The sequence below is a fragment of the Vicugna pacos genome, chromosome 23 (genome assembly GCF_048564905.1).
Source record: "Vicugna pacos chromosome 23, VicPac4, whole genome shotgun sequence".
NCBI lineage: Eukaryota > Metazoa > Chordata > Mammalia > Artiodactyla > Camelidae > Vicugna > Vicugna pacos.
The window spans coordinates 16,154,853-16,177,371 of NC_133009.1; the positions used below are offsets into that span (position 1 = coordinate 16,154,853).

The window sequence follows — 22,519 nt, forward strand, 5'->3', positions numbered from 1 at the left end:
ACAAAATGTCAGACCTACATGACTTTACTGGTGAATTCTACCAAACATTTAAGAAATAACATGAATTCTTCACAAACTCGTTCAAAATATAGCAGAGTGAAATACTTCTTAAATCATTCTCAGAGGTTAAGTTTTACCAAGATAACAAAACCATAGAGAGAGAGAGCCAATTAAAGGATACTATAGATCAATACCCCTTATGAATACAGACACAAAAATCACCAAAAAAAAAAAAAAAAAAACCAAAACCCACTAGCAAGGTGAATCCAGCAACATGTAAAACAGATTACACACTGTGACTAAGAGGGATTTATCCCAGAAGGCAGAGTTGATTTACCATATGGAAATCAATTTATTATTCAAGACAGTATGGTACTCAAAAATTAAGACAAAATGGATTAAAGACTTAAATGTAAGACCTGAAACCACAGATTCTTAGAAGAAAACATAGGGGAAAAGCTCCTTGACATTGGTCTTGGTATTAATTTCTTCGATATGACACCCAAAGCAAAATAAACAAATGGGACTACAAACTAAAAAGCTTTCGCAAAGCAAAGGAAGCCATCAGGAAAACAAAAGGCAATCTACGAAATGGGAGAAAACATTTGCAAACCATACATATGATAAGGGGTTAATATCCAAAAGACACACTCAGACAACTCAATAGCAAAAACCCAAATAATCTGATTAGATAATGGTCAAAAGACCTGAACAGACAATTTTCAAAAGAGGCTATACAAAAGGCCAGCAGGTACATGAAAAGCAGCTCAACACATCACTAATCATCAGGGAAATGCAAATCAAAATCACAATGAGATATTACCTTATACCTGTTAGGATGATTCTTTAAAAAAAAATACAAGAGATAAATGTGGTGAGAATGTGGAGAAAAGCAAACTCTTGTATACTTTCGGTAGGAATGTAAATAGTACAGTCACTATGGAAAACAGTATAAAGGTTCCTCAAAAAATTAAAAATAGAACTACCATAGGATCTAGGAATCCCATTTCTGGTTATCTATCTGGAGGAAATGAAATCAGCCTCTCAAAGAGGTATCTGCACTTCCATGTTCATTGCAACATTATTTACAATAGTTAAGACATGGAAACAACCTAAGTGTCCACAGACAAATGAACGGATAATGAAGATACTACTCGCTCTCTCATACACACACACACATATATAACAGAATATTTTTCAGCCATGAAAAAGCAGGAAATCCTGCCACTTGAAACAACCTGAATGAACCTTTAAGACATTATGCTAAGTGAAATAGGCCAGAGAAAGAAAGACAAATACTGAATGATCTCATTTATATGTAGAATTTACAGAGTTAAACTCATAGAAACAGAATGGAATGATGGTTACCAGGGGCTGGGCGCTGGGGCAATGGGGAGATGCTGGTCAAAGGGTATAAGCCTTCCTTTGTAAGATGAGTAAGTTCTGGACATCTAATGCGCAGTGTGGTAACTATACTACTACTAATACTGTATTGCTAAGACAGTAGGTCTTAAGTGTTCTCACTACACACAAAAACATAGTAACTATGTGAAGTAATGGAGGTGTTAACTAACCTGATTGTACTACTCATTTCAAAGTAGACATATACCAAATTATTACATTGTACACTTTAAATATAAATAACTTTGTCAATTATACCTCAATAAACTGAGGGGAAAAAAAACAAATACAAAAAGACAGCGTGGTACTGGCATAAGGATACATGTTTAGGCAGTGGAACAGAATTCAGATTATAGAAATAAACTCTTATATCTACAATCAAATGATTTTCAAAGAGTACCAAGCCACTCAATGAGGAAAGATCAGTCATTTCATGAAATGGTTCATTTTTAGGTTAAACACTAAAGACAAATATAAATTCTATTATTCCCTTCTAGCATTAAAGAAATGGTCTTGCAATTCTGAATTTAGGTGAACACTGTTCTAGATGAAGCATTAGTAAAGGTAATACTATGTTAACAGGAAGATGTCTGCATACTCTAAGCAGAAGACTGAATTCCATCCAAGTTGTTGGTTTCTTTCTTCCTCTAAAAGCTCCATGTCTACATCATGCCAAAACCAAAATACCTTCTGGACATATTGTGGGTCTAGATTTTGCCTATTACTTAAACCACTCAAAGGTAGGAATTCATGTTTTCAAATCCTGGTTAAATCTGAGTTAATATGTAACTGATCTCAAAGTGATTTGGGAGGGTTAATCCTCCCTAACCACCAAGATTATAATGTAGTGAGTAATAAATTCATCTATACTGAGAAACTAGTATCATAGAGCCCTGAACTGAAGTTATCCTTTAAGACAGAATATTCTCAAGTCTCCTTTAGGCCACAAGTGAGCTATTAAGCAAAACACAGAAATGATAGAGAAACCTTTTTTAGTGGGTGTTAGCAGATGTTAGCCAAGCAAATACTTTAAAATAATACAATTAAATTAACGGTGCTCTACTAATGTTTTCACCAGCCAACTAATACAGACCTAAGATGGTTCCTCGCCAACAGTAAAGACAACAAGACTTTAGATATATTTGTAAAACGATGGTGCAGTGAGAAGGGCCAGAAGCCAAACGTGTTTGGCTAAAACAGTCATTAAGCTACCACTACAGACGATGACCAGGAATCAGAGACCAGACTAAATTTTTCATATCTAGTCTTACATTTATTCCACACAACCACCTCCCTGATTATGCTATGATCTTCATTCTTTCCATTTTACAGATGAGAAAACTGAGCTTTTAAAAAATCTAACATCTAAGCCCACTGTCCTTCAGATATTACTCAAGAGTATAGAAGCCCAAATTCAAAGCCCATGCTTTTAAACACAACATTCTACTTCTGGGTGCTTTACCTTGGTTGGTTTTTCTTAGGAAATAATTAAGTGCAGATGAAATAAATGCTTGAGCCATTAGACCCCAAATAATCATTTGTTTGTGGAAACATCTGTCTCACTTGGCAAATATCTGATGTTTAAATATAATTTCATAGTTTGGTCTAGAGAATTAGAACTTCCAGAATTATGAAACTTTGATCATCAAAAAGGACCACCTACTGAGAGCCTCTGCCTTTTGTAACAGACAGACCTCCCCCTGGAAGACCCAGGGGATCATGAGAATGTTCCCTTTTTAGGATCATGATTTCATCTTTCAGTCCAGGAGACCATGTATCCTTACTCCACCTTTTGGAAACACTTATTTCCATGCTTGAGAAGGATGAAAGCATCCACAATCTTTTTTTTTTTAAGAAAAGGAAAATATTAAACAACTGGAAAGCTGAGTTTTTAGGACTGCACAGTTTTAGATGACAATCATAGTAAATGCTCATTTGCTGAATGTGTTACCCCATCACTAAGGACTGGGATTAAAACAAACCCTAATTTAAAAAGCAACTACAGGATTGGCTAAATAAATTAATAAATGAACTAAATTAAATGACAGTTGCTTCCCTGTAGATTTTTCAATGTCCCTCTTAATATATAGCACCGAAATTAGATACAACACTGTGGAAGCATTCAGACTGTAAGAGAGTAATGGCTACTGTAAGCTTCTATCACTGACTTCTGAGATTGATCAGCTTTATTATGAAATTGAATTATAATATCTACAGCAATTGGAGAAAGCCATTAATACCTCAAGTATTTCAATGTGTGGTATCTTTAAGCCACACTCTTCCACCATATTCTTACATAATTCTTCGCATCAGATAAACTTGTCATTTTAACCTCTGAGGTCTCTCTGAAATCTGTCATTAACTAATCCCTTAGAAATGCCTACATCTTTTTTAACACCTCCAATTCTCACTGAAATTGTTAAGTATTGGAGAGGACAGAGTCAAGTTTGGAGCCACTTGCATCCAGCGTGACAATGCCATCAATGACTGCCAAAACGATATGCCCATTTTCTGTCCACATTCCTGTCACATGACTACTTCCTCCAGGTTGATCACAATCAGTATTAGATCATAAGTTCACTTCATCATTTATTCTCCCTTCAGGCTGATGAACTGTTATCCAGACAAGTCCAGGTCATATTAGAGGAAATATATTTTCAGCTATTAACGCACCAACATATTTTACTTCTACTTGTGATTCGTATCAAGATTGCCTTATAATCTCCATCTGGTAGGTTTTAATAAATGCTTACAGTCTTTCTTTTTACACTAACCCAGACATCTTCCAAACTGCTACCCCTGTCTCTGATGATTTTCCACATAGGTGGGTGGAACATTTTTGTAACCATATTCAGACAGCACGTTTTTAGGCTTGCATTTTTCTTAGGTATTGCTTCTTCTTTTTCTTTTCTGTTGTTGCTCCATATTTGATGGAATACTTGATTTCTTTCATGGACTCTGGCTTTCAGTCATTCTTGACTACAATGACAAGTCTCTAGGCCAGCCTTCAGAGTCTGGGCCAATGTTCCTCCACATAATGGCATAGACCACTTACAACAGAGATACTGTTTCAGATCTGGGAATGGGCCCAGGAAGCTGCATTTTTAACAAGCAATACATATGACTTTTATGGACACAAGTTTGGGAGCCCTACACACTGAAGTCTGGTTCTTCCCAGTTCTGGTGACATAAATTCTGTTCTTCACTAGAGTATTTAAGTAATTTTCACCAGTCTAGGGAACAAAACACCCTTCTTTTTGATAACTCCTGAAAGAGCAGAAGTTGGAGATATTTTACACCTAATACTTTGAAATCTTGAAAGCACTCTAAGTCAGATTCTCAAGAACTTAAATGGTTTGCTCAAGGTTACATAGATCACGGTTAGCACAGAATTTAAACCATAGTCGGCATGACTCCAGGGTGTGAGATGATTGTGACACATGCCATCCCACTTAACTATTTCCACTCAGCCAACAACGGAGACCAGGTGAGGACTGAAATTGTTGGAAGGGAGAAGATAAACAGCCTCGACAAGGAGGAGAGAAAGAGACTCAGGGCAGGAAAAGGGGAAGGAAAGCAAGTCCACCCCAAGCACAGTCTTAGACAGAAGTGGAGGTCTGAATATATGCTGGAGACAGCTGCCAAAGAACACTAGAAAGAACAGAATGCCTTGTGAGAAACAAGATAAATTCAAGGTAACTCACCAAAGAGCAGGGTCAGCCTGTCCCCAAACCCTCAAGCATGGTGATCCAGTTCCAAGATGGTTACAACCAGATAGTGGTCTTTAAGTTAATTACTCAGTGACAATATAAAGGTCCTCTTAAGCAGCACGGTTTGTGTGTATGACATCCAAAAATTAGGTGCTCATATTTGAAGAACCAGGGAAAGAATAAGCTGGTTGATTGGAAACATTTAGAGAACTGATGATCTGAATCTTTTAATTGGGTGATTTAATAAAAGAAAATATTTGAAGAAGCAGAATAGAATTCAATGTTAAAATTAAATTTCTTCATTCACTTACTATTTACTCTTTCATTTGTTAAATATTTATTGACTGCCTACTGTATACCTGGAATTAAGCTAAGTTCTGAGGTTTCTCCTAGGGCAAGATTGCTCAGTAAATGCAGTGAACATATGAATAAATGAATGGATGGAATAAATGAATGAATCTAGAGTAAGATTGCTCAGTAAAGGTGCAGTAATTATATGAATGAATGAAAGGATGGAATGAATAAACAAATAAAAGGTTTAACAGGCAATCACGTGAATTAGAGAAAATGAGTAACATGAACGTGGGGATCTTGGCCAGCTCTCTGCAAATATCCTTGGCTGAATTAGGAAAGTCCAAGCCTGCAGTTCTTGGCCTTTTGTGATGGGTCTCCAGAGATCTGAAGTCTTAAACTCAAGTTCAGATAGTCTTTCAAATTTATTGGGAAGTGGTAACATTCATGGGGTATTCCATGGCCACCCAGACTTTTTATTAAAGTGCATAAGAGAAGATTCTGAGTCAAGGATAGCTTCTACTTGTAAAACCCATCTCATAGGCAGGCAAGAAAATCACAAACAATGCTAAGGAAAAACCCTGTCACTGCTGTCTTCTCAGAAAGAGTCATCTGTACAAAGTTATTAGTTGACAGAATTCAAATAGTTTAAAACACAGGGTAGTGTGTTTATTTATGAGCCCTAGCACATCCTATTTGAAAGTGAAAAATTGAAGACCTTAATATCAGCAATGACGATAATAACATAAAAAAGAAATTTTTCCATATAGACTAAAATAAATAATTATTTCTTTTATACTACAATTTAACAAAAATGAGCCCACTGTGTCAAAAAAAAAAAGCCATAGAAATATTCTTTTGTTAAGCTGTGGTGATGCCATTACCATGCACATGCAGTTGAATGTGCTGTTGTGTTTCTCCAGCCGCATTGGTAGCCACACACGTGTATCTGCCAGCATCTTCCATCAGGGCTCTGGCAATTTGTAGAACTCGCCCAGAAGACTGTATCTAATTGGGAGCAGAAAGCACGGCAGCGTTTTGTACTTTACACTTGGACTTGAAGACATTTGCTGAGGTGGACAAACATTCAAATTCATAATACCTAATTACATTTTTATGCCAGCATCTTAATTACCTCTTGATAGATTATTGCCAGATCACTTCATCATGCACAAAGAATAGACTATTTTGACTGAAAAGTTTTTCCTGTTCATTGGGAAACACAAAATAAAATAACCTAAGGCTAGCTTGCTGGTAGTCATAAAACTTCACTGAATAAAAGACTTTAGCACTGAAACTATGAGGTATGTGAGGAAAATTTAAACTATTTGGGAAAAAAAAAACAAGGCTACATTTACATAACACTTCATAAATAGTTTTAAAACAACAATCTTTTTGATTAAATGGTCATGAGGGCCAGAAAAACAATAAAAATTATAAAATATAAGGAACGGAAACGCAGATAAATTCCCTTCTGACTGGTTTTCCTCGTTTCCCTCTTAAACGCACTGCACTGCCTCCACCATTTTGGAACTGGTGATTTAGCCGTTATTCTTTGAAACCGATTATTCAGCAGTTACCAGTAACTTCAAGGCACAGCATCCAGCAGCCTATGAAGTGAACTCATATTCTCTTCCACCACGTATAGCAGTTGGCACTGCTGACTTCCTAATCCTTGAATCACTTTGTTCTCTGGGAGGTGAAGACACAACATTGCCTCAGTTCTCATCCTCTGACCTTCTCAGTAGATTCCTTTACGGAATCTGCTTCCTCCTCCTGTCCTGTTACAGGAAACTTTCTAATAGTTTTCATCTAAACCCATGGCTTCAATGAAGAATCCTGTGCAGACTCTGAAGTTTACAGCCCTGGCCTCAACTTCTCTTCTGAGCTTCCAGCTGTCTGCTGAATAGGTTAACATGTGAAATTTAACATATTCAAAACAAAGCTTATGACTGCTTGTATCTCTAAACCCACCTCTCACTGCGTGTTTCCAAACTTGTTTAATGACACCAACTATTCCCCCCAGGCATCTGGGTTTCAGAGTCCATATCAAATCTCCTGTTAATTAGACCACTCTATGTTTCTCACGTCCCCTCTCTCCATTCTCACAGACACTGTGGGATTATAACAGCTCCTTAAATTATATTCCAGTGTCTCCGACCTCCCAAACTGTTAATCTGTCTTGCATACTGTTGCCAGAATAACTTGTCTAAAATGCAAATTTGATCTTTTTACAAGTCCTTCTTCAGAGCTCATTCATGGCTCCCCACTTTGCCCAGGATGAAACCTGAACTCAGCATAGGCCTCCAGGCTTACCACATTCTGACGCCGTACGGTCTTCTCTCCATACACTCCACGCAGACTCCCACTTAACTACTTCTCCAGCCATACTGTACTCAACACGTGAAGCAGCACATTCATATACTCACATTCACTTCTGGACTTTTGCACAAGGCCTTTAAATGCCCTCATTTCTTAGGACTCTGAACTGGATCCGTTTTCTCTCCTATTTCTTCTTACTCTTTATTCTGCTCTTGCATTAACTCATCCATGTCCATGGTTTCAAATAGCATCTATGCATCAGTATCCCCAGCCAGAGCTATCGTTTCAGCTCCCGGATCATTTATTCAGTGGTCTACCTGGCATCTCCACTAGTTTATTTTAAGGTGAACTCAACTCCCAAAAGTCTAAAATTCAAATCACAGTTTTTTCCCTCTCAAACTTGTCTTCCTCCGAAGTCTCCTTTCTCACTGGATGGTACCACTATCTACGTATCTGTGTGGGATGGACTCCTATGAGCTTTCCCTGATGCTCTTCACTCCCTCACCTTTCACAATCTATAACCAGGCCCTAACGATTTAATCAAAATAACTCTCAAATATATCCATGTATCCTCATCTCCATGACCAGCATGGGAGTCCAGATTTCCATCTCTTCTCTCCTAGACAAATGCAAATAAATTCCATTGAGTTCCACATAATTACTCTCGACTCCTTCAATTCACGCTCCAAAACAGGCCTAGATAACTACTGAAAAACTCAAGCCTGATCAAGACACTCTTCTCTTAAAGCTGTTCAAAAAGCTCCCATGGGCTTTAAAGTGAAAATAAAATCATGAGCACAACTTAAATGTCTTCTACGTGCTCTCTGGTTTCCTCTGTTACCAACTCGCCCTTGTTTTCGGTTCCCTAATCCACTGGTTTGCATTCCAGTTCTCAAGAGGTGCCATGCTCCCCTTTACTTTAAGTTGTTTGCCCTTCCACATCTTCTCTGAGAGATTCTACTCCGCTCTCTCCTATTAATTTGCCCATTTAATTCCGATATGTTCTTCAGGTCTCTGCTTAAAGGTTCTCTCCATAAATTACCCTCAAACTGTTGGAAGAGGTCATTGCCCCAATGACCTGTGAGCTGGTCCCCGGCATTTAGAGGCTCCTCACCCTCTCCCGTCCTTGGAACATGCACTCCACCTGCCTTCTCTGTGCCAGAAGCTGCCCCAGAACGCACGCAGCCTTGAATAGCAGTGTTGAGACCATCCTGGTAGGGGATGTGACTGACAGTTCACATAAATTTTTAAAATTTCACGGGCAGGTGTGGAGAGCTACTCACCTTACAGCCCCACCCCCCCAAGACAAGCCTTGTAAGTAAGTTCCCTTGCTTTTAAACCTGCCCCTTACCCATGTGGAGTGTTGTGTCTCTTTCTTAGCTCTCCCTCTGCCCTCTGTGAATGGGGGCCGCTTTCGGATTACACCCGGGAAGCTCTAGGGTTGCAAACCGATCCATGTTCAAAGGCTTCCCTCATTTTCTGTTCTTAAATCTCTCTATACTTTCTCTTAAACTTACTCATCACAGTTTGCAATTATACTTTTATATAAATCCATGATAAATGTCTGTCTTTCAGGTAAACAGTTGTTTACCTGCACTACGTTGGAAGGCTGGGTACTGTATCTTTTGTGAGCACACATGTATGAGACTGGTTCCACTGGATTTGGAATAGGAATAATAAATGAACTGATACCCATCACTTCCGCTGGGAAAAGAGCTTGGCACATCCCTTGTTACTGAAACTTACCTCGAGCAAAGTTCAAGCCCACATTAGTCAATTAACTTGATCTTTGTGGCAAAATCTTTTAATTATTTTAAATATATCATTTAGATTACTGAGGTTTGTGATCTATTAACTCAACAAATATGTACTGAGATATAGGTATATGCCAGGGACAGTACTCAGTATGCAGGATACTGAAGTGAACTTATTCATAGAGACGGAGTTCCTGCTGTTTCGAAATTTATAAACAAGTGAAACTATATTTTTCAAAACAATTTCACTTCGGTTCACATAGACATAACTTTACCTTAATCCCAGTCAATGGTGAACATACTGGGGGTGCTCTGACTTAGTACTGATGCACCTTTCATCCATGAGACACCAGGTTTTTAACAGTCAAAATAGGCATGAATTGAAATAACAAAAATACCAACTACTATGTTAAGATCAAGTTATTAGTCTTTAATTCAATTCTTCAAATCAAAATATTCAGTTAAATTCTAAAAAAAAAAAAACCCTAAGGAAAACACACACTATTTTAGTAAGTTTTATGCAAAATCTGTCCAGCAGGAAAATCCAGAATTAAGAAAGGAGAATGTGATACCTCCATACACAGCTTTCTCATCTTGGGCAAAGTAACAGTCATACGTACTTTGAGGTTTCCTTGAGCAGTGCTGACAGGCTGGCCATCTTTCAACCAGGTAATGGATGGGTGCGGGATGCCGCTGGCTACGCACTGCAAGGCCACGGGCTTGTGCTTCACTACGGCTCTCTCATAAGGGCCCGAGGATTTGATGGTTGGAGGAACTAGATTTAAGAAAAAGAGAAAAGGAGGAAGGAAAGGAGGAGAGCAGGAAAAAAGGAAGTGAGGGAGGGAACAAAAACCATCATCAGTGGATCACTTGAAAGTCTATTTCCAAGAACCTGAAACTTTAGACCTTAGAAAAGGGCAAATGGCTATTTTAACAAACAAAGTAATTTCATCCCACGCATTTCACTTACAATTTTCAGCAATTTTAGAGATTACTTATTTCTTAACTATAGATCTCTAATTCACCAAAGAATAAGTGAAATGTATTTACAGCAACTGTAATTCACATGCATGTTCAGCTTACAACCTTTTGGTGTGTTTTCCCAATCTATTATGACCCTCCCTTTCTCTAGAACTACCTCATTAAATCAGGGTGGGTTTCCAGTATCCATATTTATACCACATGACGCTGCCTCCAGCAAGGCTGATTAAATCTAGGATGGTAACTTGATTTACGCTGGGTCTGCCAGGTTCCCTCCCTTAGGAAATGGAACTGAGACTGAGAAACAGGGTTAGCCGTATTCCATCACGGGACTGAAAAAGTAGGAAAAAAAACCCAGTCCGCCTGGGAAAAATGAAGTTGATGTTCATAGAAACCTTTGTTTGTGGCTTCCAAACGCTCTTCATTTTCTCATTCCAGTCCCTCCCTTCCTAAGGTCTGCTGGCAAATGCAACACATAATACTCTGGCAGAGGGTTGCTCTGTCATTCGATTTATAGTTCTAACCCTCTCCTGCCAGTTCTGTGAATGCACTTATGCATCCTGGATCTGGCCTAACACCCTCAGCCTCCATTTCTGGAAATGACTTTATTCACACTCCCTCCTGTTTTGGCTGGATCTTTGAAAGCTGACACACCCCTTCACTTGGGAACTGCTGCCTGTCTCTTCTATCGTCTTTGGTCTCATTCCTCAGACCATGGCATTCTATGCAGAATATACTTCCTGCCATTTAAATTCTGTCTCGATTCATTCACATGGTACCTCCTGGTTAAGTCTTTTGTATCAGTAAAGTGTCTTAAAATTTTCTAATACTGAGCTCAAATTTGCATCCAAATTCACACTCAGATATTTGCATCCAGATTTGTACTGCTTTCCACAACACAAGATTTATCCAGATTACTGAGCTATGATCTGAACTAGATATTGAAATGATGCATAACTTAATCTTCAGCATAATGCTCCTGTCCCTCCTTCAGCATACCATGAACTGTCACTTCAAATTCCTTCTTGTGGTCTCCAGCAGGGTTTGTCGCCACGCACCGATAAAGGCCTGTGTCTGACACTTGAGCCTGGGCAATAACCAGTTTGCGTCCATTTAGTAAAATCTTGAATCCATCCCTTTCATCGATCAGCTGGCCATCCTTCAGCCACCTATAGAAATAAGGCAAAAAGAAGCCTGGAGATATGTTTTAAATGACTATGTTCCTAATTATGTTTTAAATGACTATGTTCCTAATTATATTTTAAGTAACTATGATCCTTAATCAATCAATCAGTCTATCTTGGAGGAACTGGATTTATTTATATGTCAGATTTACATATTTAGATATATGTATGTGTATGTGTATGGAATACATTTTTACATACGTAGATTCTCAATTGTGTACCAGCCTAATTTCCCATTGGTTCATTTGATAAACTATAAATGGGAAAAAGAAAAAGGAAACCTGGCCTAACCAAGAAGCTGGCATATTGTTGGAACCCAATAACTATATGTAGAGTTCTTCATTCTTTTATTAAAGATGGGTTACACAAAGAGGCCCCTACATTATTACTCACTTAAAATGTTTAAATAATATTAGCCAGCAAAACACGTACAATCCTCAAACGCTGTCAAATAAAACCCTGAAATCATATAGCATTATACTTTTTAATCTCTTATGAGTTACCATTCTCCATTTAGTTTTATAATTATGTGTGAACATGTTTTATTCCAACAGTTAGCTGAGTATCTGTTCTTTTGCGCATCCCATAGCACGATGGAAATGAAAGGTAAGTATTAAAGAAATGCTTTGTGGATGGAGGAATGAGAAAAAAGAATTGGTAATTATATATGTATGCTAATTTCCTCTATTTTCCTAATATGTCTGGTACACTGTTTTATATTTAGTTGTTCATTAAACATTTCAGTGCCTCAAGAAGATCTGATAGCTACTGTCTCACAGTCTATGAAATGAAAATGCAATTCCTAAGAGCATATAATGAATTCTTCTAATTGAGCAGATTTATGGACCCTGCGAGTATCAAGCAAAAGTTGCCCTGTATACAGAGTAAGCTTTTTAAAAGAGGGAATCAATTAGTATAATTTTATACAATTGTTTTTTAATGACACAGAACCTCTTTCAAGACAGCTCTAAAACACTCAAATAAAGAAGTTGGAGGTATTTAGAAGACATACCAAAACCCTTACATGATAGTTGGTGGAGGGGAGCCTGTCACCTGACAATCCAGCTCCAGTAAGTTATTAACCATCACAATGAAGTAAGACGTTTCATCTCCTCCGTCTATGGCTGGTGGCACTAGAAAACAGCAGGGATGTAATATACAAAGAAATGCACACAAGAGATAAAAAGAGCATCACTTTAAGTAATACTAAGCTGCACTTCAGGAGGTTGACAAGCATCATAGTCATTTAGTACATGAAGGGGAACTGAAATGTATTATTCAGTACATTTTATATAATATACATTTGCCAGGATCAATAAATATACTTTCCACCCACTGTGCATTTTTCTCAGTTCATCTAGTACTATGGTGCTGCTGATGCCATATGAATATAAAGTGGATTCATATTTTCCGTTGTTTACTTTCATAAGAATAAGAGAAAGGAACCTCAAAAATTGGGCCAGCATTCAAATCCTTCAGTTTATAAAGAAACAGAGACTCAAGGCTGCAAGATGACTTTCCAAGGCCCACAGGCTAAGCTTCCTGTCGTTTAGCAGAGTGCTCATGACAAGAGACCACGTTGTCATTCACTGCAATCAGATATCATCAGAGATGTAAAAAAGCATCTATATACGTATAAGGTATACCTATCAGAGTAAGCTGAAGATTTATGAGGGTTTTTAGATGAGGGGACTCTGGTAATAAAATCACCACAGAGTAATGTGTAGACCAGAGTTAAACAGGTAACTAAATCTTTTCTAAGATTGTTTTGTAATTCCATGAACACAAAAGCATCAACTCAACTAGACAGGTCTTGCTATGAATATGAGAATACAGGTGGTAGCATCCACATTTACCTAAGACATCGACATCGTATTTGATTTCCTTTTCTCCTGCCACACTGGTAGCCACACATATATACTGTCCCCTGTCGACTTCCAGGGCACTTGTGATTTCTAGTTTCTTCCCACCAGCTTCTATGCGGATGTTGTCACTGGCTTTCACGGGTACACCATCTTTCAACCAGGTGAGAACTGGAGGGGGGTTGCCGGCAGCTACACAATCCAGGGTCAGTGAACGAGCAACAACCACTTGCTTATTCAGAGGCACGGCCAAGTCACCTTCAATCGTCGGAGGAACTAAGCAGAAAAAAGGAGTATTTCAGGGAGTTACATGAAATCCTCATGAAATATAGGGTTTTTTTTTTCTCATGTAGTTTGACTCTCGAAACTGCCTCCATGTTCATCTCCCTCTGAGCTATTGAGGAAAGAATTTCCTGGTTCAGCTGCTCTGCAACTATTCTAAATGCTGTGGGATACTCTATACTGTGTCTGGCTTATAAAGGACAAGCTGTAGAGAATGATCTTAGTCCTAACAACTACTTTACCTTCTCCGTGAAAACCAAATGGTCCAGATGCCCAAGTGCCATGGGCAAATGGCTGACTAAATGAATGGACCACTTCTTGCTCACCTTAGCTTCTAAAAATATTTTTCCAAATCAGGGGACAAATTCTTCTAATTTCTATCCATGCATATTGAAGGCAACCCAACCCACCAGGGATTGATTAGTGAATCAAATGAAAGTTGGCACAGTACAAAGCAAAGGCAGAAAAGCACATAATTAAACATGTATTTTTTTCCCGTACCATAGACATCCACGTGGAATGATTTTTCAGCAGTTCCAGCAATATTGGTTACTTGACACTTGTATGTCGCTGAATCAGAGACCTGTGCTCGAGGGATATGAAGAAATTGTCCTTTATCAACATAAAGTGCTTGAGAGCTGGATATGACTGGCTGGCCGTCCTTATACCAAGTAACAGTAGGCACTGGAAGTCCCCGTGTCTCACATTCCAGTTTAATTATGCTGTTGATCAGTGCTGATACTTCCGTGGTGACATTCCCTCCTTTAATACTAGGTGGAACTACAAAAGATTTCAGAACAGAAACAAGTCTTCTAAGCTTTAGCGTCTGCATCAAAATCTAAAATGCTATAGATGTTGAAATAATGCATTAAAGTAAATATGAATTAAAGACAATCAGGAAGTCTGTGATTTATCTACTGATCGTAAGTTGCCTTTCTTGTCAAAACAATCTTTATCACCCTCTCCTTCTGGGTTTCAGATTTCAGTAAAAGCAGAAAGTCAGTTTTAGATTCAGGGGTTCATTTCAGTCCAGCGGATCATATTACAGTAAACTAGGAAAGTTATGTTTCACAAATAAAGCACAAAATAAATCCCACACAGAGTAAACACAGTCAGTTTAAAATCAGGCCAAGGGAGCAAGAAGGTCAGGTGAGGTACAACCGCATGCCCCCTCCCCAGGAAACTCAAAGGGCCCAAGTGCTTTCAGAACCAGCTACTGGGAATAGCTGTGGAGTCTAACTTTGTTTCGTTGTTTTTTTTCGTTTTTTTTTTTTTTTGGAACCACCGAGAGTTCATTCACTCAACTTTCCTCATCTAATTGGCTACATGTGTCTCTACCACAATTCGGCAGCCACGTGCCTGGCCTCTCACACCACATGAGGACTGTGCTGCTGGGGAAACAAGTTGGCTGGCTCAGGCCCTGCTGCATATTCTGGACATGACGATTCCAGGATTGTGCTATCGCCGCAGTAATTTAAATCACATGGCATGCGCCTGAACTTGAGTGCCTCCATTTTTTAACACACTTTTGTCTTAGAATAGAATATTTTCCTTATGGTTGGACCAGGGTTGTGGGTTTTGGAAGAAGCATCACAGAGGCGAAGTGCCATTCTCATCAATTCTGTCAAAGGAACACACAATCATCACAACTCATCCCCAATGATGTTAACCTGGATAACCTGGCTGAGGCAGGTTTTGCTAGGTTTCTCTGCTGTAAATTTACTCTTTTGCCCTTTCTTTTGAAAAGAATCATTCCTTCTAGTCCATACTTATGGCGTGGGAGGCTATGTTTTGAGAGGGGAATACTTACATAGTTTATTGGAATTCTTCTGTAGGGGAGATTTGTCTTTCTTCCCTAATTTATTTATTTATATCAATATGGACTCATGGAAACATTTTATACTTTGGGTTGTAATCCAATATTACATTATTTATTTTATTGTTCAAATTAGTCCAGTTTTGGCCATTGGGAGTTACTCCAATTGGCCCTAGGTCCCTTTGACATACTCATGTCATCGTATTATTTTTGTCCTTTCTTACTTTCTGGCCCTACTACATGCTCCAGGCTCATGTGACATATTCCCAGCCCCAGCCCAGAATTGACTATTCCTCTAAGAAGCCCTGGGTGCTTTCAGTAGGAAAGGATAGTAGGAAACAGTATCTGGGTGCTGAGTGGAATTCCCCAGTAATTTCTGATAACTGTTCTTAGAACTAGTTCACAGTGACAAACATTCATATACATATTTTTTTCCTCACACATAAATGAAGGCAAGATCTACCGTACAAGCAGACCTCGCTTTATTTTGCTTTGCTTTATTGCACTTCACAAGTACTGTGTTTTTCAGAAACTGAAGGTTTGTGGCCAGTCTGCATTAAGCAAGTCTACTGGAGCTACTTTTCCAACATTTCCTCACTTCACGTCTCCGTGTCACATTTTGGTAATTCTATCAACCTTTCAAAACGTTTCCATTATTATTATCATTGTTGTTGAGATCTGTGGTCAGCAATTTGAATGTGACTACTATGGCTTGCCGAAGGCTTAGATGATGGTTAGTATTTTTTACCCATAAAGGACTTTTAAATTAAGGTATGTACATTTTTTTAAAGATCTCATGCTGTAGCACATTCAATAGACTACAGTGTAGTGTAAACATGACTTTTACATGCACTGGGAAAACCAAAAAATTTGTGAGACTCATGTTATTGTGGTATTTGCATTATCGTGGTGGTCTGGAACAGAACTTGCAATAACCTCAAAGTATGCCTGTACTGTGAGGTGAATTTGACGGTAGAATAAATTTGATGGTAGAGAATTTCTATAAGGTGGTTTACTACATAGACCAGGGCAGTCAGTTACAACCCACAGGCCAAGCATGGAGATGCTGAGCTAAGCATCATTTTCACATTTTCAAATGACTGGAAAAAATCAAAATAATAATTACATTGTATGGTACATAAAATTGTATGAAATTCAAACTTCAGCATCCATAATTTTTTTATTGGACTACTCTCATGCTCATTTGTTTACATCTTGCCTATGGCTACTTTCACTCTACAATGGCAGAGTTACATCACTGAAACAAATACCAAATGTGGTGTTCTCATTGCTTCTCACTGTTGCTCAGCTCACCATAAATTTCAGTGACACAGTTATTACCTGACAGCATTTCAAGTGCCATAGATATCACCATACTGTGATATTTTATTTTACTTTTTCTTTTTTTTAAAATTGAAGTACAGTCAGTTACAATATGTCAATTTCTGGTGTACAGCATAATGTCCCAGGCATGCATATATATATATATACATACATTCATTTTCATATTTTTTCATTAAGGGTTATTAGAAGATACTGACTATAGTTCCCTGTGCTATACAGAAGAAATTTATTTTTATTTTAGTTTTATTACCATGCATACTCCTCCCATCAAAATATGAAAAGAGAAAAGTGGGCTTTAAAATGTAACATCACAGTATGGATTATTTTGCAATCAAATTAAATGGCAAAGTACTGCCTTTATTTTTTAATAACACTGTACCTGTTCTGAAAGAATGCAATGTATACCAACACTACTAGACTAAGCACTCAACATTGTACTTCCCATTCAAGAAAAATAACAGATAAGTTCGATAATGTAAAATAGAATGTCTCACCAAGCAGAATTTCCTCACAAAGATAAAAAGTCAAAATGAGGCTACAATCGAAGTAAGTTTCTGAGTGGCTCCTTTGTTAGCCAAGCAAGGAAAGCCATTTACCAACAGCAATGTAATTAAATCAGGAATGACTGCACTCGCCAAAGAACTGTGTCTAGAGAAACCAATTTGTTTTAAGATTATCAGCCTTTCCATGAGAATAATTGCTTGAAGAGTTGAGAACACTGACAGCAATATCAATAGTCAATTTTTTTTTAAAGGCAACTTTCCTGAATAGTAATTCTTGGCTTTTGACAAATTGACAGATGTTACTGATACTGCTTAGTTGTTTTTTTCATTTGAGGAATCAATGCCAAGTTTGAAGAAACTGAAGAATTAGCCTCTAAGAACAGTCTGCATGGAATAACTACAAAAGAGAATATTTCCAAAGAAGTTGAAAAAAAACCCACTATTCTTTACAATCTGGAGTGGAATCTGCTAAGATGTGTTACAATCGATGGTGATAAAAATACTTGTGGGGCAGAAAAAGGTTTAGACAAGCTTACAAAAATTTATTAAAACATAAAATTGTAAAAGTCTATCTTTATTCCTTGTATGATTCATCATCAAGCACTTGTGTAAAATACTCATGTGTTATTGAGCCAGCACGGTCCATGATGCATTTTATTTGCTCTTATGGACTTAATTATCATCAGTTCCATGAATTTTTGTCAGAATTAGAAGCTCTCATCCTACCACATAGCAGTCCACTTCATGGTGGTAAAGTTTTATTTTAATTTTTTGAACTTAGGAACTGAGACTGAATTTTTTCTAAAAGAGAGAAACTGTCCATAAAGACTATTATTGAATAGTGAATGATTCTGGAATTTGATTTTGCTATAAACTTGACAATGTTTCTTAATGAATTCAATCTAAAATTACCAGATACAATAGCACTTGAATGCAAAATTTATACCGTGGCAGTCATTCTGTTGTTTGAATCACAAATAATGTTAAGCTGCTCCACACATTTCCCATGCTGTCAAACAAAACTGAGATCTTGATTACACTACAAATTTGCAATTAATATATTTTCTGAACTTAAATTTCAGTTTCAGCAATGTGTTGTCAGACCTTGATGAAAATGCAAAGGAAATGTCCACATTGAAAGTCCATTTATCTCTGAAAATGAAGACCTTCCATCTAATCTTCAACTGGAATAGGTTAATTTGCAGTATAATAGCATGCTGAAAGCCAAAATCAAGAGAATATAATAGAATTCTATAAATGCCTTTTAAGTAATGAGTATGGCCAATTATAATCATATATTTGTAAACTGACACCAGCATTTGACAGTACCTATTCTTGTGAAAAGACTTTTTCAAAGATGAAATACATAAAATCTCATTACAAATCAGCATTTAATAGACAAATTTTTGTATTTGATTTTGGTGACAGGAATCATTAATTTTCAACTCCAATTAAGTAAAATGTTATTCCCCCCAAAGAATTCCATTCTCATTAGTAGACTTGTATTATAAAACTTTAACAAAATTTTTTCTTATTAATTTGCATGAGCTGTTTGTATATTCTGGAAAATTAAGCCATCAGTTGCATTGTTTGCAAATATTTTCTCTTACAATTTTTAAAATTACCAGAAAAAAAGAATTTCATCAAACAATTGGTAGATATTTATTTCTATTTTGTTGTACTCCTGATCTTGTCTTGCAGTCTGCAAAGCCTTAAATATTCATATCTTGTCCTTTATAAAAAGAACTTTGTCAAGTTCTGCTATAATTAATGTAAATTCAAGCCACCACCTTGAAATCTTAAGAGCATTTTATTCACACTTAAAATTTTGATTTTGATTTGAGACTATCTATGTCATATGTTAATCTGGAAATGTGTTATCAAACTTTTGGCTCAAATTGTCTAAATAAGCTGGCTAGCCTAACTGTTTGGGTAATACATTAATAAAGAACATAGGTTTTAAACAACCCTTTACTCTCAAATGTTTTACAAAGGAATATCATTTGTACTGAAAAGGTCTATTTAAAAAGTTCATATTTATGAAACTGAGAAAAATTATTCAAAGAGCATTTCCAATTGAAAGCAGAACAACATACCATCTACTGTTTAAATTTGCCAGATAAATATTGCTGCTTGTTTCAAGTTAATTATATACACTTTTCTGAGATTCGTACTTCCATTTGAGGAAGGTTCTTATAGATAAATGTTATGAACCCATTGCTTATTAAAATGTACCATGTGTATACACTCAAAGACTTTTACACCATTTGGGGAAGCTCTCAGACCTCTGAAACTTATCTATGGACCTCAGGTTAAAAATCTTTGCCTCAGAACTGCTAGGTGTGAATTTCCACAATCTCCCCATAGGCTTTTAAAAGCTCTTGTGTTACCTTTTTCTTTCCATTCATTTGTACCCCTCTTTTTCCCCCTCCATCTCTTTTATTTTTCACTCATATTTTGTCTCCATTTCTTTCTTTATTCAGGTCCAATGTGCATTTCTGCCTTTCAGGTGCACTGACCCAGGCGTTTCACCTTCATGTTAGTATGTAAGGAAAATGGATGAATCAACTACAGTGTGAACCACAGTCTCAATCTGAAATCTATATAAATACTCCTCGAGTTAGCCTAAGTATGGTATCTGTTTCATTTATTCTTAGAAATAAAAGCATTTTCACAAGTGAAATAAAACAAGCTTAAGATTACCCACTCAGAGGTGCAGATGAGCTTGCTACCGAGGAAATGGTATTATTTCCTGAATTATAATACTTAGAACTTCACAATGTTACAATGCCATTCATCTGAGACAATCTCAAAAGTTTAACCATTTATAGAGCCCTCTCTTCTGGGTGCCTGAGGGCATCATACAGAGTGAACAAGAGGGTCTGAAATGAAAGAACCCAAGTCCTATGGAAATGGGAGTCTTACTGAATTACCAAAACGCATTCATTGCAGACTCTGGCAACAATACAACAATGTAGAGAAGACTACTCAACAGCTTTGGGGATATATTGCACCTATTGTTTAAAAGGCTGTTTCTGGTAGGAGGCCAGGGGTAGCAAAAACACTTCTGTTTAACTTGGATGCCTGTGCACCTAATCTTCCAGTTACATTACTGTTTTTTGGAGGACATGTCTGTTCATGACTTGATTGCTTCCACAGGCTTCTTTTTATAAATAGAAATGATTTAAAAGCCTGCATTAAATAAAATTTCTTTAATTTAAGAAAGCTGTTTCAAATTTATATAAAGACAACTAACATTAAAAAAAGGGAGATTGACAATTCAGTGAAGTTATACAGAATCAAGCTATATTCTCTATTTCAGGTTATAAGACAATATAACTGCTAAATAGATAATGATAAATGAATAATATTTATTGAACTCTTATAATAAGCCAGGTAATACATGTAAGTATCTAGCATTTGATCCTCACAATAATAGTATTAAGTAGGTGATATTATCCCCACTTTACAGATGAAGAAACTGAAGCTCAGAAGTATTAGGCAATTTATCCAAAGTTGCAAAGCTAGTAAGTGGCAGAAGTTAGGTCTGAACTAAAGTCTGCTTATCTCAGAAGCCCAAGTTCTTACTGATGATCAGACCAACACTGTTCAATAGAAATATAATGCAGACTACAGACATAATTTAAAATTTTCTAGTAGTCACATTAAAAAGTACGAAAATTATACATTTTACTTAATCCAATACATCTAAAATATCATCATTTCAGACGTATTCCATTTAAAATTATTACTTAGATATCTTACATTATATTTCCATATTAAGTCTTTGCTATCTGGTGTGTATAGCTTGTCTCAAATCAGACTAGCCACGTTTCCAATGCTCAACAGCCACATGTGGCTGGTGGCTACCATATTGGACAGTTTATCACTAGGAAGTTCATTCACTTAGCAATTTCTTAAGAGCTACTGTGTATCAGACATTAAAGTAGGGAACGTGCTAAACAAGGCCCCGCTTTTATGAAGTTTAGCTTCCTTGGAGAGAAATAGTGAATACGTAAGTAAACCCAAAATCAAGCAATAAACTATCAGACAGGGATCTGTGCTATGGGGGAAATTAGGACAACATAACAGAGAGTGATTATGTGACTGCTTTGGATTGGGAAGATCCTGAAAGTGACATTCTTTTTTTTTTTTTTTAATTGAAGTAGCATTGACTTACAACGTTTCAGGTATATAGCAAAGTGATTCAGTTATAATTATATATGTATCTATTCTCATTCGGATTCTTTTCCATTATCAATTATTACAAGATATGGAATATAGCTCCCTGTGCTATACAGTAGGTCCTTGTTTATCTATTTTATATACGGTATTGTGTATCTGTGAAGGAAGTGACATTCCTGAAGTATCTAAACTTCCCTTGAGTGTCATATGCTATAGAAAGATAGAAGACAGTGCACCAGGTAGAGCCACAGTAAGCACGACTGGCCTAATGAGTTCTGTTCCTTTTTACTTCAAGCCTGTAAAGTAATGCTCATGTCCCTTCCCATGGCTCCGCCCATAAATAAATAAAATGACTTTGGCAGTCACTTTCCTCCGGGGATATTGAGAATTTTAGTAAACTTAAGGGCCACATATCTCTGATGGGGACTTAACAGAGAAAACAGCAGCACAACCTAAAACCTAAAACAATTCAAGTATTCCTACGTGGTCTGAATGAAGGCCAACGTGTAAAGAAAACAGAGTGAGTTGTTAGCACCCCATCAGCTTCCTTCTGTTTCACGAACCTTTACTCTTTTTTAGAGTTTTTTTTTTTAAACCCTTTCGGGATATAGACATTTGATTTATGTATATATTAACAAATTAGGGAATACTTGACCTCTTAAGTTAGGTCATACAAAAATCACTAGACCCCTTGAAGAAATCCATTCTTAATGATAAAATGCATTAAAATTGGATGCAATGTTCTAGACTAAAACACATGAGGATAGGCTCTTTTTTCGAAAGTAAGTAGCATTCCAAATTATTTAGTCTTGAGTAAAACAGCAGTTGACATTAGAGTACACCTTGCTTTTCAATTTGTAATGAGAACTGATAATAAAAAGCAA

General features: G+C 37.0%; 1 protein-coding gene across 1 annotated transcript in view; it reads right to left on the reverse strand.

The window, feature by feature from the left end:
* The window catches only part of HMCN1 (hemicentin 1), a 400,921-nt gene that overhangs the window by 150,664 nt on the left and 227,738 nt on the right, over nt 1-22,519 (reverse strand). Inside the window, exons 31-36 of the mRNA XM_006198786.4 lie at nt 14,289-14,567; nt 13,500-13,781; nt 12,668-12,776; nt 11,459-11,628; nt 10,099-10,253; nt 6,287-6,410 (exon numbers count right to left, since the gene is read on the reverse strand). Coding sequence (XP_006198848.1) covers nt 6,287-6,410; nt 10,099-10,253; nt 11,459-11,628; nt 12,668-12,776; nt 13,500-13,781; nt 14,289-14,567 — 1,119 coding nt within the window. The remainder of the gene's footprint in view (nt 1-6,286; nt 6,411-10,098; nt 10,254-11,458; nt 11,629-12,667; nt 12,777-13,499; nt 13,782-14,288; nt 14,568-22,519) is intronic.